The sequence below is a fragment of the Phascolarctos cinereus genome, unplaced genomic scaffold (assembly GCF_003287225.1).
Source record: "Phascolarctos cinereus isolate Bilbo 61053 unplaced genomic scaffold, phaCin_HiC Scaffold_5;HRSCAF=322, whole genome shotgun sequence".
Lineage (NCBI taxonomy): Eukaryota > Metazoa > Chordata > Mammalia > Diprotodontia > Phascolarctidae > Phascolarctos > Phascolarctos cinereus.
Genome location: NW_027555958.1, coordinates 124,975,456 through 124,995,591, shown reverse-complemented (window position 1 = coordinate 124,995,591; position 20,136 = coordinate 124,975,456). Strand labels below are relative to the sequence as shown.

The 20,136-nt window shown below is 37.4% G+C and overlaps 1 protein-coding gene across 1 annotated transcript in view; it reads left to right on the top strand.

Annotated features, from left to right (window-relative positions):
- Positions 1-20,136, top strand: part of ENPP3 (ectonucleotide pyrophosphatase/phosphodiesterase 3) — a 119,155-nt gene that overhangs the window by 34,667 nt on the left and 64,352 nt on the right. Inside the window, 5 exon segments of the mRNA XM_078155130.1 lie at positions 5,611-5,708; positions 10,363-10,442; positions 14,496-14,615; positions 16,512-16,621; positions 17,575-17,640. Coding sequence (XP_078011256.1) covers positions 5,611-5,708; positions 10,363-10,442; positions 14,496-14,615; positions 16,512-16,621; positions 17,575-17,640 — 474 coding nt within the window.

The window sequence follows — 20,136 nt, the reverse complement described above, 5'->3', positions numbered from 1 at the left end:
AACTAGAGTCTACTTCTGAATTGCTTATTTATTCTTTTCATTAGATTTTTTTTAAGTCTTTGGGAATTATTAGCAACATTGCTATTAAAATCTAGGTGTGGGAAGGATTTTGATAGGCATAAACCAAAGGATTTCATGTTTTTATGTCCGTTATGAGAGATAGTATGGAGGTAGAAATTGATTGTGTTTGGATATTTGGGGTGAGGGAGAGTGAAGAGTCAAGGATATCACCAATTTATGAACCGAGGAGACTAGAAGAATGATGGTATCTTGGACAAAATTAGAAATGTTTGGAAGGTGAGTGGATTTAGGAGAAAAGATAATAGTTCAGTTTTGGACATGTTGAGTTTGAAAATCTGTCAATATCAAAGTAATAGTCTTTTTTAAGGATTGACATCAGCAGCAGAGCTGGAACCAAATTTATGGAGATTTTGATCTCTGTGGTCACTATTATTCACCCCCAGGGTCTCCTTCCCTTTGTCACCAGAGTTAAAACTAGGCACAGTGTAGATTGGCAAGTTGGGGGGGGAATAGCTATAAACCATCAGCAACAGGTGTAGGATTCAGTATGAAGGTCCTCAGAGCTGGAGAAGCCACACACTTTAAAGAGAATTCAAGAGATAAAAAGACTAAGAGATTCAATTTCTAATTGTGTGGATCTTTTATCAATCAATCAACAAGTGTTTATTACATACGTATGTTTCAGGCACTATACTAGGCACTGGTGTTACAAATAACAATGAATGGAACAACCCTTACAAGCTAAGAGCTTATATTTTAATAAGGGAGATAACAAGGACAGAGAGCACAAATATAAAATAGTTAAGTACACTGTAGTTTGAGAGGGAGGGCACTAGCAATTGAGGGGATCAGAAAAAAAGGCTTCATGTAGAAAGCCATTGTAGTAATTTAGGTGAGAGATAATAAGAGCCTGAATTAAAATGGTATCTGTGTGAACAAAAAGTGTCCATTATGAGAGATAGCATGGAGGTAGAAATTGATTGTGATTGGATATTTGGGGTGAGGGAGAGTGAAGAGTCAAGGATATCACCAATTTATGAACTGAGGAGACTAGAAGAATGATGGTATCTTGGACAAAATTAGAAATGTTTGGAAGATGAGTGGATTTAGGAGAAAAGATAATGAGTTCAGTTTTGGACATGTTGAGTTTGAAAATCTGTCAATATCAAATTTGAAAGAACCAATGGATAATTGGTGATGTAGAATTGAAATTGAGGGAAAAGACTGGGATTGGCTATAGAAATCTGAGAGTTAGCATTGAGATAATTAAACCTATGGGAGACGATGAGTTCTCTGAGAATGTAGGTAGAAAAGATTAGGGGTCCTAGGATATAGCCTTATGGAACTCTCACATTTAGGGGGTTTGATTTAAATTATGACCCAGTAAAAGAGACTAAGAAAGAGTGAGTAAATTGGAAGGGGAACTAAGAGAGAATAGTGTCTTGAAAGTCCAGAGAGGAGATAGATCCAGGATAAGAGTTTGATCTGTGAAGTTTTTCTAAAGATGAAGGACATGTGCATGTTTGAAGGCTGCAGTGAAGGAACTATTTAAGTCAAAGATGAAGAGAGAGGAGATGGTTGGAGTTGCAATCTTCTGGAAAAGATGAGGGGATAAGGTCAAGGGCATATGTGGAGGGGTTGGCCTCAGTAAAAAAAGGTCACCTCCTCATCAGGGACAATGAATATAGGAATTATTGATGCATTTTTCCACTAAAAACCTACTTTAACTCTTCATCATAGTGTGGAAATGACCTTGAATTCTTAAAGGATATGTCAGTAGACCACAAGCTCTGACGAGTCTTGTTCAGTCAGTCGTTCAGTAGTCTGACTCTTTGTAACCCCATTTAGGGTTTTCTTGGCAGAGATTCTGGAGTGGTTTGCCATTTCCTTCTCCAGCTCATTTTACAGATAAAGAAACTGAGGCAAACAGGGTTAAGTGACTTGGCCAGGGTCACACAGCCAAAAAGCGTCTGAGGCTAGATTTGAACTCAGGAAGATGAGTCTTCTTGACTCCAGGGCCTGCACTCTATCCACTGAGTACCTAGCTTCCCCTTACTCAGGTGGAATGGCTTGAAGTGGGGTTCAGAAACAGATTGATTTCATGTCGGTTGACTGAAGAAACTCATGAAGGCTGTCTACTGATGGAAATATTTCAATTCATTTCAGCTGAGGGAGTACCCACACCTGTGGATCTACGTTTAAATATCAAATACGACTTTTGTAGAGGAACACAATTGTTCTAGACCAGAACTAATTCAGAGGCTAGTCTGGTGCTTCAGGTTCTCTGAACTGGAACCAAATAAGACACTTAATAGAACCATCTAATAGTTAGAAAAAGAGGTCTGCTTAGCCAGCACGGAAAGAATACTCAGCAAGGTTACAGCCTTGATTCAACTGAGTTCAGCTTCCCTGCCTCTGTGTTGGTTATATTTAAACACCAGGCAGACCTAGGGGAGGACAACTCTCACCTCCTAGTTCGGTGCCTTTTGTAATTAGGCTCCCAGGAAGCTACATCAAAAGACCAAGACTTTGTTTTCTGAGTCAACTAGGTTTTTGAGGATAGTTACAATACTTTTTGAGGGAAAACTAGCTTAGTCTCTACAGGAAGATATTATTTTCATAATCAGAAAATATTCTCATTTGTTAATGTGTTAAAAAAATAATTCTAGCCTTGATTTTAGTCATTCACTCATTCAATAGCATTTATTAAGTACTTGCTTTGCATTGGCATTGTGCTAGGCACTCAAGATACAGAAAAAAAATGAAACAGTCCTTCCCCTCAAGGAACTTCCACTCCATTAGGAGGAAACATATACACAAATAAGCAAGTAAAATTATAGATTTAGAGCTATAGGTGTCCTTAGAGGTTATCTACTTCAGCCCCTTCATTTTATAGAGGAGTCACTGAGAGATGAAGTCATGCAGTTAATAGCTGGTAAAACTGGGATTTGAACTTTTCCAGGGCCTCAGGCTACAAATCCAGTGGTGTTTGCACTATATTTCACATACTAAATATGCAAACATAAATTAGGAAATACAAATTTGGCAGGGTGGCCTGCCCTGGGTTGGGCGAGGCAGGAGTATTGACAACTAGAGTAATCGAGAAAGGCCCTGGATAGAAATTGGGCTATATATTCTGAAAGTTGGAGAGAGAAGATACGAATGATGTGTATCCTTGTTTTTCGTTACTCATGTGATGTAGGATGTACCTAGAAAAGACGTTTTGTGTGAAAAAGTTGTGTATACTAGATGACTCACCTAGATCATTCATATATATTGCTTAACAGAGAGAATGTTTAATTTCAACTTGCTTATCACTTACATTAACTGTGTTATTTGCTTAGTGAACTATTTAGTCTTAATGTTTTTGGCTTTTGTTTTTTACACAAGAGAAAGTTCCCTGTTAGAATCCAATACCTGCAGGAGTTGGCAGTAAAACAAAACAAAACAGTGTGATATAGTGGAATTATGGATTTAGAATCACAAGGCTTGTGTTCAAATCTCAGCTCTTAAATTTACTGTTGATGTGAATTTGTGCCAGTCAACCTCTCTGGGCCTCAATTTCCTCTGCTGTACAATGAAGAAATTAAGGGGCCTCTAAAAGGCCCTTTCAGCTGTAAATCTATGAACTAGTGTGTCTACCATTGTCCTGACTATTTTTGCCTTGGATTAGGAAGTGGGGGTGGGAGAGTAGGGAAGGGAAACCACCTGATATAATTCCAGGGGTTAAATATGTCAGAGAATTCCCATGAGGAGATTAGGAAGCAGTAAGAACAGCAAAGGCAGGAAGTGGGTCAGGGAGGGAGGTTTTTCAGCACATATTCATGACCAGAAACAGCTTCAGCAGGGGAAAGGATGCCACTGGGATTCATCATTCTTAGGTGAAAAATCAGTCAAGAAATATTTAGGCATCTACTATGTGCCAGGCACTGTGCTAAGTCTGGGGATACAAAAAAGAGGCATTCCCTATCCTCAGGGAGCTCATAATCTAATGGGGAAGACAACAAATGAACAAATACATACTAACAAACTGTACAGGCTAAATAGGAAATAATTAAAAGAGGGAAGGCATTAGAGAGGTTGGGAAAGACTTCCTGTAGAATATGGGCAATAGAGTTTTACATATATAGGCGGAACCAAAATAGGGGTTAGAATGGAGCCTAGGTGGTCTCTACTTTTGTTGTGGCTTGAGGTGCTGGGAACCCCAAAATATAAGGGTACGGGAGAAGAGTCCATCTGGAAAGAATTCAACCACTCAAGCCTTCTTTCTGTCAGAGTAGTGAGATTTATTGTAACACCAGTATGTTGGGCAAGATTCCTGGTAAATCTGCAGCTTTATGGTGGTGAGAATGATAACTGTTATACAGAAAAAGGGAAAAAGGGTTAGTGAAAAGATCTTGATGGGATTAAGGAGTGGTAAGGAACCTGGGGTAGGCCAGGGGCAAACAATGAAAGGATGGGATTAAAGAGTTTCAAGTAAGCTAATTAAGTAATCAAGGTGGGATGAGGTGGGCCAGATTGCCTTGGGCAGAGGCACCCTTGATTCGGGCTACTGAAATGTATGGGAAAATTCAGGATCCAGGTCCCATCACCCCATCATTCCCTCCTCAAACAAATGGGACCTAGAATTTTTTGGGGTAAGGGGCAATTACCCCAAAAGATTTTAGGTCCCATTTGTTTGAGAGGGGAATGATAGGGTAATGGGACCTGGACCCCTAAAAGGAAAAAAACAAATCTTTGAATGAAGCCCAGTCCCTGAACTTTCCCACACAACCCAGTCACACAACCCTGGCCTTTCACCTGAGACACCTGGCCCATCCCAGCCCACCTAGATGCTCGATTATCCTTTTAACTGTTATTTCACTGTGGCTCTCTGACCACTTAACTCCTTTCATTGTCTGCATCTAGCCCACTCCAGGTTATTTACCACTCCTTAATCCCATCCAGATCTTCTCACTGTCTTTTCTTGTATATAAGTACCACTCTTACCCTTATTAAACTGCTCAGATTCACTAGGAACTCTGCCTGCTTTTATTGGTGTTACAATACTGCAGGTTCAGTTAGAATCTAGCCAGCTTCTATTGGTGATACAAATAACCCTGCTACTTTGATTAAAAGAAGGCTTGAGTGGTTGAATTCTTTCAAGACAGAACCCCCTTGTGCCCTTACATTTTGGGGTTCTCAGCACCCCAAACCACAACACTTTGACCCTAAGTCAAAGGGATTAGGCATGACCAGGGCCTGATACCACACTGAGGCAGGGGGCAGGGATCTGAGGATTGGGGCCTGATATGCTCATTAGGGATCCCTAAAATGATAGGAAAGGACCTTATAGTGAAGGATCTGGGCCATAGACTGCTGTGCAGGAGGCCTAAGTAGGCCACAGATCACTACAACCTTACCATTTAAAAGGGAGATAATAATATAAACAAATCTTGCCATATCCTGCAGTTCATTCTTCTTCCTAGACATGTTTTAGTTACATGAACATTTCCTAATCTAGAGTTTGATAAACAGAAGACAGAAGAGTACTTTGCTTTTTATAATTATAATGAATAATGACTTTTTTTTTGCATGTTTTACTTTTAGGTTTAGTCTACCACCTGTGATTTTGTTTTCCATGGATGGTTTTAGATCTGAATATTTACATACATGGAGCACACTGATGCCTAATATCAACAAACTGAGTAAGTCTCCACTGAAAGGATCAAGTTATACCTACTAAGAGAAGGAATAGCTGTGCCAGCCTGATCTTTGACCCTTGGATTTGATGGCTGGTTTATTGTATCGTACGGCTTATCCATGGTGCCCACATTCCCATATTTGTTTTGGCCCTTCCTTTTTCTATCATGTGTTTGTGTAGAATTTGACACAACTAAGAATAGCATTATTTTCTGAGGGCAAGTTATGGGTTTTTATTTCCTGCTCTGAAAAAGATTTATGATTTTCCCACTTCTATAAGTGGTAAGAACTCATAGGCGTGTCTTTGCAACTACATGTGTACAACAGCTCTCCATTAAGGCAGTGCCAGAGGACAGAGTTTTCCAGAGATTCTTATACTGACATAAACATTAAAAAAAAACACTAATAAGTCGGAGTCTCCAAGAATCCAGACATATTCTAAAATTGTATTACCCATAGTTTATAGTCAATCAGAATATTTCATAAGTATGATCTCCAGAATGCTGAATTATAAGCTTAGCAGAAATATCACTTTCATAATTTAATTCACTTTTTAATCATTTCAACAAATACTTATTCATCTTCTACAGTGTGTCTCAATTTCCTCTTCTATAAAGTGAAGAGGTTGGATGAGATGGCCTCTGAGGGCCCCTCTACTTCTTGATTTATGATCTAGAATTCCTTTCTTTATAGGCTGATTTTCATTTGCTCTCAACTTCTTATTCATCTACCACCCCATCTCTATGGATAAGTTGCTAGTTCTCAGAGGCTCCGAAAGCCACCTTGAGCCCTCATATCAGGATCATCCAAATGACTGCTCCCCCACGAGCAAAGGATATAGAGGGATAGGTTTATTTAGCTTGTAAGGGATGCAGAGGTTGAATACGTAGCAAAGATACATGTTGGCAGATCTGATTTTGCTTCAGTTTCCCCTACAGAGACTCTGTTCGTAAGGGTGTCAGGAGGCATGGTACGGGAAAATCTTTAGATCTGAGGTATATGCCACTGAACTGGGAGAATGCATATACCCAGGTAGGGGAGGGATGAAATGGGAAAAAGGCTACCTTATCCATATCACCGGTATAAAGCCTTCATCTATACATGGAGGTAAGAACCTTTATGCTATAATTGCAGCTTTACTTCATCTTTGAAATACCTATTACATATCAGTTGAGGAACTTCCTCGAAATTCTAGCTGCTTCCTCATACCACTTTCTTTTGTAAGGTATATAGGGCTGGTGATAGTCTGCCACACTGCTTAAAGTGGCTGTTCTGTTGATTTTTAGTTTTACAACTGTGGTTTAGATTGAAAAGATCTTGAATAAATGAAAATCCTAAATCTCATGCAGGTTAAGTAGCTGGCCCCTGGTCAGCTTTACTGGAGCCAGCTACTTAACCTGCATGAGATTTAGGCTTTTCAACTATAAAATGGGGATAACAGTAATACCTCATAGGGTGGATAAGAAGATTAAACAAGATAATGCAAAATTGTGCCTTCTAAGTTCTATGTAACAATAGCATGATATTTGTTTTAATTTATGTAAATAATTTAAGAGGGGAAGGTCATATTTTCTGAACAAAAGGGAATTGTTTGCTTTTCATCTTTTTATTGTTGGAAAATTTCAAATGTAGCTACGTAAACTCCAGTCTAATTTTTTGTATTTTGCTGTTGGGGAGGAAATAACTTTCAACCTGTATTTTCCCAGTGGTAGTGACCTCTGGAATGAGGTTATTGTACAGACCAAGAAATGATCAAAGAAATAAAGGTACAGCTAATGAATGACCTTCCCTGTTAAAAACAAATGACTGAGAAATCATTTTTCCACATGGAAACTGTATTCAAAAAATAAGCCAGAGGTATTCAAGGTTTTGGGGTATGACAGCTCCTGTTTCTTAGGGAAAAAAATGCTTTCATGGCCCTGTCTTTTATTACTACATGATGGTATCACTATCTTTGATTGTGAGGAGGCATAATGACAAAAAAGTTGCTATCAGTTTAATAGATATCAATTGTAGCTGGTATTTTACTGGTATAATTAAGTCATGTCAAATCAATAAGCATTTCTTGATCTCCTATGTGCCAGGTACTTCCACTAAGCACTGAAGATACAAAGAAAGACAGAAGGCAGTCCCTATTCTCATGGAATTCATTGTCTAATGGGAAAGGCAACATGCAAACAACTATATGCAAAAAAGCTATAGAAGACATATTGGAGATAATTGCTAGAATGAAGGCACTAGAATGAAGGGGAATTGAGAAAAGTTTCCTGTAGAAGGTGGGGTTTTAGCTGGGATTTGAAAGAAGTCAGGAGAGCCAACAGGTGGAGATGAATAGAGAATTCTAGGCATGGGGGAAAGCCAGTGAAGTTGCAGTCAGAAGTTGGAGAGTCTTGTGGGAGGAACAGAAGGGACAGTCACTGGATCACTGAGTATATAGTGAAGAGAAAGAAGTTAAAAGGTGGAAATTTTCGGTACCAAGGGGCCAGGTTATGAAGGGCTTTGAATGCCAGAGGATTTTATATTTGATCTTGGAGGAGATACACAACCATTGGAGTTTATTGAATATGAGAGTGAAATGGTCAAATCTGCACATTAGGAAAATCAATTTAATAGCTGATTGCAGGATGGACAGAAGTGGAGAGAAATATGTAGTAGGGGAATAAATCATCAGGATATTGAAATAGTCTGGGTGTGAGGTGATGAGGGCCTGAACTAGCTTGGTGGCAGTGTCAAAGGAAAGAAAGGAGAAAATGTAGGAGATGTCTTGAAGGTAAAATCTACAGCATCTGGCAACATATTAGATATGGGATAAGAATGAGCAGTAGAGGATGTTGCCTACATTGTGATAGTAAGAAGAGAGGGTTTTAGAGGAAAGATGAGTTTACTTTTGGACATGTTGACTTTAATATGTCTTTGGGATATCTAGTTCAACATGTCCAGTAGACAGCTGGAGATGTGACTTTGGAGGTTAGGTGAGAGGTTAGAGCTGAATAAGTAGATATGAAGATCATTAGTAGAGAAAAGATAAAGAATCCATGAGAGCTGGTGAGATCACCAAGTAAATTGGTAGAAAAGGAAATGAGAACAGGGCCCAGAATGGAGCCTTGGGAGACATGAACCATTAGCTGGGTGATGATCCGGCAAAGGAGACTGAGAAAGAGCAGCCAGCCAGGTAGGAGGGGAGATAGGATAGAATAGTGTCATAAAAACCTAGAGAAAAAGAGTGTAGGGAATTTCCAGATAAAGAAACTTCCTCTACCAATGCACCTTGGTGCCTGAGAGGCAGTGTTGCAGAGTGAATAGAGGGCTGACCTCAGGCCACCTCTCCCTCACCTCGGACACATAGTGGGCAAGTCACTTGAGCTCTCACTGGTGCAGACAACTCTTTCTAGGATTGCAAATTACAGAGAAGGTCCTGAACTGCCTCAATTCAACGACACTTTAAATATATAATAATGCTTTAAAATGAGTAATTCATATTTTGTTAGTCATTGTAACAAAAAGGAATGTGTTTTAGCTGATAGAGAGCTGGTTTTAGTCAGGAAGACCTGTATTCAAATCATCCCACCTCTGCCACATGTAGACTGTATGATCTAGGAAAGGAAAGTTACTTAACCTCTCAATGTAACCAAGACTGTAAATTGCAGAGCAGGTACTGATTTGAACTCAGAAAGTTTTTCACTTTGAGCTCCTTACATTAATGAAATGACAAGCCTGGTCCAAAAATAATCATTATAGCTTCTCCAGGCATTGGAAAAATAGTAATACATCTGTGTGTGAGGAATATACTTTGTCAGTTATATAGAAGACCTGTTCTTTTATTGATTTGTAAAGCTCTTGCAATAACTGCAATCCATAGGTAGGAAGCCAAAGTACTAAGATATAAAATGTTTCTTTGTAAACAGTAAGTTTTCGATAAAATAGCATTGTGATCATACGCTTACATTTTGAGAGTAGAGGCTGTTTGGATAGTTGTATTTGTATCTCCAGGGTCTAGTACAAGGCCTGGTACATAATACCTGCTTAACAAATGCTTGGTGATTGAATGTTACCAATTCACATGCACTGGACTAGAACAAAAACTAAAGGACATCTCATAGTCTTACATTATGATGAAATTTCATGTTGAACATGATTTTTAAATAAAGTGAACCATCTACTTGAAAATACATGGACCATGGGTCAGCTAGGTGGTACAGTGAATAGAACACGAGCTCCAGAGTCAGGAAAATACATGGGCTGAGAACTTAGAAATAGGTTATAAAGAGATTTCCACTGAAATTAGTTTTATAATAATGATTTGTGTATATTATAATGGATATTAGTATGCATTCTAAAATATAAATACTGTAGAGTTTTCTGTTCTGTATAGTATCTTTTCACATGTAACCTCAAGCTTAGTTGGGAGTAGTTAGATATTAGAGTTCAGAAATTCTTACTTTCTTTACTGTATTCAATGTACTAGTTCAAGAAAAGCACATAGAACAGATGTTAAACTAATTCTATTAAATACATTTATATAAACCATTATTATTATGAACCCTTATAGTCAGATTTTTATTATTTCTATTGGAAGTTTTAAGTGCCAAATTGCCATCTATTTGTACATACTCTTCATAAACAAGGAACCTCCTGATATGTCAATATGATTTGTTGCAGAAACATGTGGAATACATTCGAAGTACATGAGAGCAGCTTATCCAACCAAAACCTTCCCAAATCATTACACCATTGTCACAGTAAGTTATTAACCAAGTGATTTAGCTGGAAAACAAAACAAAACTAATTAAATGGTTTATGGCCCAGATTAGGGAAGAAAGATATCCCAGCCATGTTATATGCCGCTGATTAAGGCCATTTAGCAAGCTTCTGTTGGGGAAAGGTCATGGATCAAACTATGATTCAGGAGAAAGTAATCAGAATGCCATGAAAGCATCAAGGTCAAAGGATTCACTGGTGTCAGCAAATCTGGAAGATTTTATATATATCATGAGATTAGATCAAAGGATCATGGATTTACAATTGTAAGGGATCCTAAAAGTCACTGAGTTCAACCCCCTTAGTTTTACAGATGAGGAAACTGTGGTCCAGGAAGGTTAAGGAACTCACCTAGGGTCACACAGCATCTGAGGATTTAACTCTATACAAGTGCCACATTCTATCCACAAATCACAAGCGCTTTAACAAACATCAAGGAAAAATACCAAAATGAGTAGTGATCAGAGAATTTGAGGAGAAACCAGCCAAAGGTCTGCAGGCACTTGGGAGGGGGAATCTAGCCAGCAAGGCCAATGCTGAGCTTTCTAGCACATGGATGGGGCCAGGACCTATGTATGTCTACCAAAGCAGCTGGCAACTGTGTTACTCTGATCCTGGGATGGGTCTTAGAACCTTCCAATGTGGACTGGAGGTAAGGCTTGAGGCTGTACTCGAGGGCAGAAAGTATGGACCAGGAGTGAACCTATAGTTCTGTCACTTTGTTCCCAGAATGAGTCTTGCATCCAGTGTAGATGGGTTTTGGGTTCTATATTGGAGAGTGTAGATCAAAAGTATGCCCATAGTTCTGTCTCTTTGACCCTGGATTGTGGGGTTGGCCTGAGCTTTCAGTTGACTGACCAAAGTAGGAGCACAGATCCCTTGTTCTTTCTATGTCCAGATCTGTTCTTCCAAACTAGCTAAGTGTCCCATCCAACTGACAGAACCTGGGAGGGAGTGGGGTCAGGGGAGAGCAGCAGCTTTCCATTAGAACTCTGGCCAGAAGGAAGTCTGCCGCTGAATCCAGAACCTTAGAAGTCTGTAAAGTTCAGACAGGGAGATCAACAGTCAGACTACACCTTAGGTCAAAATTCTTGGAACACTCTGTGGCCTAAGGCACCCCTGAGATCCTTAAAGAACATAATGTTTAATAAGTAGAGAAAACAGTAGCAATACCCTGGATAATATAGATCAGGACCAAAACAAGTTTCCAACATTCCCTCCAGGAGTATGCAGAGGCTAGACTTAATACAAGCTTCCAATTCTGGAAGAAAGACTTCAATGATAAATTGTGAAGCCAGGGTTGTTTAAGATACAAACCCAGGAGAAGAGAATAATTCCACAAAATCTATAAGTAAAGCTTGGCCATAAATTAGCTAGAATTTTTGGGAGAAATGAAGCAAGCATTATAAAGTGATGTAAGTAAAATGAGAGGAGGGGTAGGTTTACTGTTCTGCTTTTGACATGTGTTTGATATGGGATTCATAGGTAGGGATGCCACAGGCAGTTGGAGTTTTAGTACTGGAGCTTAGGAGAGATGTGAGGGTTGGCTATGTAGTTTTCAGCATCATTTGTATATATAGATGATAACTGAACCTGTATGACTTCATAAAATCAATAAGAAAATGTAGGATAAGAAAAGAAATAGAGCCTAGGGGAGAGTCCTGAGGAACATTCACATTGGGAGACTGGGAGACTAGGAAGTAGCTAGTCAGTAGTTGAGTGTGATAGACATGGAATTTGAAACCCACCCCCCTGACTTTCAATCCAGTGCTCACCATTACCTCTTGGACCCACTCTCATCCTTCAAAGGTTAACTCAAGTCCCACTTTCTTAAAGAGTCCTTATCTGATTTTTCAAACTATGGTCTGGCAAGCATAATTTCAATTCCCAGAAAAATTTCAGAATAAATCATTAAAGAGATAATTTGTTACCACTGAGAGAATTGTGGGAATTTAGTGAACGAAACTAACTCTATCTTGTGACTCAATTCTGGACCTGGCTCAATTCCCTTTCTTTTTAATTATGGGTCTAGTACAATTTCTATCTTGTGAGAAATTTTATTCTATTATGGGAATTGTGAGAAAACTTTATTGCATTGCTTAAAACCAGCGCTACATGACTGGGAAGCTGGACCACTTCTACCTGTTGCTTACAGACCCTTAATTAGTGACCTAGGTTATGTTGCCCAGAAGTCCAGGTCTGAAGATTGATGCAGAGTTTTCTCATAATTATACATCTCAAGCAACCCATATATCTTACCTGAAAATGGGCCCTATATTACCTGTTACTGTTTCCTTGCTCCTTTGCCTGCAGACTCATGGGGCTGGGGGAGTGATTAGGACACCTTTTTTTCTGATTTCAGGGAATTGCATCTGTTTGCTCTCCATCTCCCAATTCAGAAAGCCTCTAATCTTTCCTCCGGTTAGAAACTAGATTATCTAAATATACATTCTGTTTTGCATCCTGGTTATTGTTATCTTTCAATCCATGAACATCTGTCTCCCTCTGTATTAGGGGTCCAGTACCAAGCTGAGTAGAGCTGGTCCCAATTTGTTATGCAATTGGCATGCATTGCTTAATAAATTAATATTCTTGGAAGTTTGGAAAAAAAAGGGGTCTCATCTGATTTTCATAGTTGTGCTTCTGTGGCCACAGCAATTCTATAACTACCCACCAAGGCATAGAGATTTAAATCTGCTTCTATAATTAACATGTTTCCAACTTGTCAAATAGCAAGTGTTGGCAATAAGCCCTAAAGAATGATCTAGTTAAATTTGGCATTCTGGGTGAGATCCTGAAAGTAGTTGAGCGAGGATACACTGAGAAAACCCTCTCTACCCTCACTCTCTCCAGACCAGTAAATATTAAGACCAGCAAATATTAAAACTTAGAGTTCCTAAACCTTTGAATTACTATGATGGTATCACAAATCTAAGATCATTGCCAGTATTATATAGGACATACTGGGTCTGGAAAGCTATCGTCCATTCTTCATCTTTTCAGTCCTAAATTTCATTCTTAAATCAGGTTATGTTGCCTTCCTTAAGGTCCAGTTTACTGAACTGGGTATGTCCCATGTGGTCAGAGTATTCAAGGATCCATAATCATGGAAGTGCTACAGCTCTCTGCTTTTCTTTATAAATTATATTTAGATTCTGGTGGGGGTATCAGGAGCGTCAGGTGAATCCTTTCTGTGGTTTTTTTCCCCCCCTCAGGCTCATGTAACTATAGCCTACAACATGATCAACAAATAGATTTTGACCCATTCTCTTAGGACCAGGTGAATCATGAGACTGTGTGGTCTGTGTAAGGCTAACTTTATCTCAGACCTTGATAAAAATACCCCAAAAGCCTTGTACCGGAAGTTGGGGTGGATGATAGCTAGGGTTTGGTGCTTTAGCTCAGGGTCTACCAGGGGACTGTTTTGGATATAGCATATATCTGCTTTAAGTTTGATGGCAGGCACTGCTTAGTTTTTGTCTTTTCATCCTTAGTGTCTCAAAGACAGTCTGGTATGTGGTAGGTGTTTAATAAATGTTTATTGATGTGAATTGGTGGTTCAGAGAACAGAATATGATCTTTCTTTTTTTTGTTTTGCAGATTTTTTTTTTATTTTGCAGTTTGCAGTAGTCTGAGATCCCAGGATATGATAGTCCAGTTAGTTGGGGGATAAGATAACAACACAAAAAGATCTAATTCACAATTGTGCATGGTCAGTTCAGGAGGGAAGTAACAGAATAATATAAGTAAGGTGAAATGATTCCAATTTGTGGAGTGCCTGTGAAGTAAGTAGTAGTTATCCTCATTTTACAAATGAAGAAACTGAGGCTCAAAAAGCTGATGTGCTGTTTGGGATTTAAATCCAGGCATTCCTGACTCCAAGTCCACTATGTTCTATTGCTCAAAGCCATTGGAGTTTTCTGGGCTATAGGACTGGATCAAGGTGAGAACCTATCATTTTTATTAAAGAGGTCATCTGTTCTATCTTAATATGTGAATTAATTTCTTTTCCTTTTGATTTATTTTTGTTTTAGGGTTTATATCCAGAGTCCCATGGCATCATTGACAATAATATATATGATGTATATCTTAACAAGAACTTTTCAATTTCTTCAAATGAGAAATTCAATTCAGAATGGTGGAATGGGCAACCTGTAGGTATCCAATATCCAAGCTGTAAACTTTTCTGTCTTTCTTTCTTTCTTTCTTTCTTTCTTTCTTTCTTTCTTTCTTTCTTTCTTTCTTTCTTTCTTTCTTTCTTTCTTTCTTTCTTCCTTCCTTCCTTCCTTTCTTCCTTCCTTCCTTCCTTTCTTCCTTTCTTCCTTTCTTCCTTCCTTCCTTCCTTCCTTCCTTCCTTCCTTCCTTCCTTCCTTCCTTTCTTTCTTTCTTTCTTTCTTTCTTTCTTTCTTTCTTTCTTTCTTTTTTTTTTTTTCTTCTTTCTTTCTTTCTTTCTTTCTTTCTTTCTTTCTTTCTTTCTTTCTTTCTTTTCCTTCTCTTCCTTCCTTCCTTCCTTCCTTCCTTCCTTCCTTCCTTCCTTCCTTCCTTCTTCCTTCTTTATAAAAAATCTTTGCCTTCTGACATGACAGACTAAATCTTACACATGGCACAAAATCCACAGGGACTTGTCCCTGTAAACTTCAATCTTTGTAAATTTTTTATGAGTGAAATAAAATGTTATTTATGAAGTTTGATTAAAAAAAAATTCTTCAAGCCTGATAGCTATTTGAAACCACTTCATGGATAGCAAATTTCTTTTGGTGTTATTAGAAATTGGAGGGGGTCATCTGATTGATCTTTCTTAGCTTTTACTCTCAAGCAGAACTTCAAATAGATAACTGCAAAAAGATGGAATTCTGGCCAGTTTTTAAAGATCATCATTATGAGAGTTTCCTTTATGTTGCTTGGTGATCAGTCCAGTGTGAGAAAACTCATTTCAACAAGCATTTACTAATCACCTACTAGATCCAGATAATACTATCCACTGAAACTTTTCTCATAGCTAAATTAAATGGCTTATGTTGCCATTTAAATCCATTTACTCCCCCACACATTCCCCCCACCTTTTTTAATCCTCCTTGACATTCAACCTGAGTGATGGTTTGCTGAAAAATGCAAGTCAAGCTCTTAACCCACTCCATTTCTTACATTGCTTTTTAAGCAGGGCAAAGAATGAAACCCTGAGCAAGCTCTGTTGTTGATTTGGAAATGACTCCCTCCCATGCTTTCTGGAAGTCATCTGTCCAATGTTTGTTTAAAAGTCAACCATTGGATGGTGGCTTTAACCTTTACCACCAATATTTATTTTTAAAACTGTGAAGGTCATTTCTTTTTATCACTTGGAACTTTTTATTCTAAATAATTTTCAAAATTCCAGTGATATGAGAGTAATAGAACAATTATTTTAGATGATTAAATGATTTTTACATACAAATTAGTGACATTATTTTCCAATTATATTAGAATAATAATAATGAATTTTAAATAAATGGATGATTTTTAAAATCTTGTGTAAATTCTTATTACACATTATAATAGAATAATGATTGTATTATATTATCTACTTAAATGATTTTTAAAATACTAGTCCATCATTACTATTTTTTAATGGTATTAATAATTTTAAGTAAACAAATAATTTTTGAAATGAAAAATTATAATATTTTGAATGCCATAGGATAAGAGAATAATGATTTTAAGTAAATAATTTTAAAAGTTGAGTCAATTACACTATTTTCTATCTGTTAAAATAATAGTATTTTTGACTAAATAAATGATTTTGAAACTTTAAACTTTTAAAAACAATTTCACTATTTTCCAGTGGTATTAGAATAGTTCAATTATTATAATATCTTTATAAAATTAGAAAGCATCCATGATTGTGAATCATGCATAGAAACTAATACCATTATTCTCAAACTCTTCTTATTCATGTTAATAGAAATCATTACATTTATTTTTGAGGCTTTTCTTTGATCAACTTCAAGTTTCTTGGAAGTTTACAAATTGAAAGTTTTGATTTGTAGTAAATTTTTGATTTCATCTTCCTACAGATCTGGCTGACAGCTATGTATCAAGGTTTGAAGGCTGCAACCTACTTTTGGCCTGGCTCTGATGTAAATATTAATGGCACATTTCCATCCATTTATGTAAACTATAGCAGGTAAGTCACAGCTTTATGGTATGAACCAATTAGGTGGCAGCAAGTGAGAAGTTGTATTTTAGGCAACTTTTCTTTATGGATAGCAATTTTTTTGTGGTGTTATTAGAAATTGGAGAGGGTGATCTGATTGATCTTTCTTAGCTTTTACTTTCAAGCAGAGCCTCAAATAGATAACTGCAGAAAGATGGAATTCTATCCAGTTTTTAAAGATCATCATTATGAGAGTTTCCTTCATGTTGCTTGGTGATCAGTCCAGTGTGAGAAAACTCAATTAGTTAGTTCTCTAAGTTAGTTTTCTAAGTAGTAGTAGTTAGTGCTCTAAGATTTGGCATTTAAGTTAATGGAGGGAATTCTATCTTTGGTTTTCATACTGATGAAATCACAAAGCCTTGAAGTATTTTTATTTCTCTACCTTTTGATTTTAGTTGGCAAGGTAAGGTTCTTTCTATTGGGCTGATCTCCTAAACTCCCAGTTCCCTAGAGGAAGCCCATCTATTTCCCCTTCAGTATTCCTAAACAGGAAAGCTAAAAAAGATTTAGATTGGAAACACCAGTATTCTCTTCAGACTTTTGGAATAAGACAAAAAGAACTCAAATAAGAAGGATTTTTTTAAAAGGAGAGAAGAGAGATCATAGAATCTTATTTTATATGTGAGGAAACTGAGGCCCAGGTTGGATGTCTTGCACAAAGTCATATAGGTAGAAAGTAGCAGAATTAGGATTTGAGCCTAAGTGCACTGACTTCAAAACAAGTTCTCTTTCAGTTATATTGACAACTCTCTTTTGAGAAAGATTTAATAAGCAAACTTTACTTATAAGAATACAAATCTATCTACGTGTTGTAATCACGAATGTTGGAAAATATCAGTTTTTCCCTGCTTGATTAACATGTGTTGGTAGGAATATGCTCCTTATGAACCTGTATCTCCTTTCTCTTAACTATTTTCTTTTAGTTCTGTTCCATATGAAGAAAGAATTTCTACACTGTTGCATTGGCTTGACCTACCCAAATCTGAAAGGTAACTGCTAACATCACATAAAGAAAAGATAACGCCAAGATTACTACTTGATATGACAGACCGGTCTTAATGAAAAGATACAAATATACTATGAGCCACACTAAAGTCCTGACATGGGTAGCTCAGAGTCTCTTTGCTGCTTCCCAAGTCCAGTGGGATGTTTTAAGTTAGCATTTATTCCAACCCATCTGGGTCCCCCTTCTGATGACTCTTTATGTCAGATGAAACCAAATAATACTTGTTTGAAACAGCATGCATTTAACTAAAGCCAAATTTTAAGGTAAATAACAAAGAAAAGTCCCCCACATCCAAAAGGGCACAGAATGTCAATTCTGGGAACAGAGACTCTTTTTCCTAAGGTTGGGGCTCAGTAAGAACACCTTCCATTACTCCACTGGCTGTGCCTCATTCCTACTCAACTCCACCTCCATAGTTTGCTGCTTTTCCTTAGACCTGGTACAGTCATCTACTGCTAGTTTTTCTTTGTTTTGTTCTGTTGTGGTTTTTGCTTGTTTTCTTTTCTTTTTTTTTTCTTCCTGATATGTAGGGAACTTGTGTCCCTCAAAGGGAGTATTATCTTTTCTTTACAGAGACTTCCCTGGCCAAAATACTCCTTGGGGCTAAGCAGCACACTTTAAGGTCTATTATTATTTGGAAACATAATCAGACTCAGCCCGAATAGCAAGAAGGCTCTACTGGTCAAAATCTATCTTTCTGACTACCGTTACCACCTTCCCTCAGTATTAATTTTCTCAGGCCTACTTGATCTTGTTTTCAACTCCCATTGTTTCTTTGGTAACTAGGTCCTGAATCATGTATACTTGTCTGGATCTTCACTACCCTTAAGGAAACATTTAGTTTTAGAGCCTCATTTAAACCTCATTCCTACAGTTCCCTTTTTAAAGATTTAAAGCTTACATTTATCCTAATCAGATTTCATTTTATTAAATTCAAAAAATGGCCTAGCCTGTCCAAATCTGTTAGGATTCTGACTTTGCCATCCAATGTGCTAGTTATCCCTATTAGCTTTATTTTTTAGCACCTAAAAAGCCCTACAATATTCCATATGTTTTTAAAAAGGATTATTAAGAGCTAAAGTAGTCTATTAAGAAGTGACATAACAAATTCCATTTTGTTTTGCATTCACCGTTTTGCTATATATTGCTTTAGCTCAGGATCAATGTGCTTCTAGGTGGTTTCCTCCAGTTTCTCCCCTCCATCACTAATTGCTTTATGATTGCAAACAAACAAACAAACAAAAGGACTTAAAGGATTTAGATAGCCCAAGGAAATCTACTCTTTAATCTTATCTGACAGGGGATACATAGTTCCCTTTTGATTTTGTGGGAATGACTATGCTTAATAAGGACACATTCCTTCCTTTGGAACTAGAGATAAGCAACTTCTATGTGACCAATGAGCATTTTCCTTCTTTTCTTATAATATAAATCTTGTTCACATTAAGTGAATAAACTGCAGTTATGTCTCTCTACATCACTGATAATTATTAGCAGTACTATTCTAGTCAATGATCCACTGGACAATTTTTGTCCCACAGATGTGATCTGATCAAGGCAGAGTGCAGAATTGTCCCCCCACCCCCCACCCCCACTCCTACCCGAACTCCTGAACATTATATCTCTCTTAATAAAATACACTCTAACATTAACTTTTCTGGCAATCATGTTACATCATTAACTCCTTTAAAATTTCAAGTTTTTTTTTCCCCAGATGAGCTGCTGTTTAGCTAATCCTACCCCAACTTGTACTTGAAAAGTTGAATTTTTCAACCTGAATATAAGACTTTACATTTATTCTTATTACCTGTCATCTACTTAAAATTGACCAATTTATTTAGCCAGTTGAGCTCTTTTTGGATCTTGACCTTGTCATCAGAATATATTTGCTACTCTAGCTTTATGTCATCTGAAAATCTGATAATCATGCCATCTATGCCTTTGTCTAAGCTCATCAGTTTACATTTTACAGAGTCAATTCTCTTTCTCTTTTTTTAAGCCATACTCCAGATCTTTAGTCCTTCTCCTGTTCTCAATAGCCTTTTGAAAGATCACTGAAAATTATTTATCAACCATATCCTTTAGTTCCTTTTACTCTTCTGAGATGCAGCCCATCAGAGTCTGGTGATTTGATATCTTCAAGGGAAGCTAGATGCCTTCTTATATTTTTTCCCTTTTTTAATGATTTCAACTGCATTATAGCCAATTTATTTTGTCTATTCTAGGCCAAATAGTCTCTGACAAAAAAAAATTGAAGCAAAATAAGAGGATAATTGTTCTTTCTCTTCAGCACAGATTATCTCATTCATTCACCCCTTCTTTCACCCCACTTTTTCTGTCAGTATAATTAAAAAAACACTATTTATTCTCCTTCCCTCCCCTTCTGTTCTATACATTTCTAAAATACTGTAGTAAAACTATGAAGAAATGGTGTGGGGGGAGAGGTGAAGTGTCTGAAATTTGTCAATTCAGAATATAT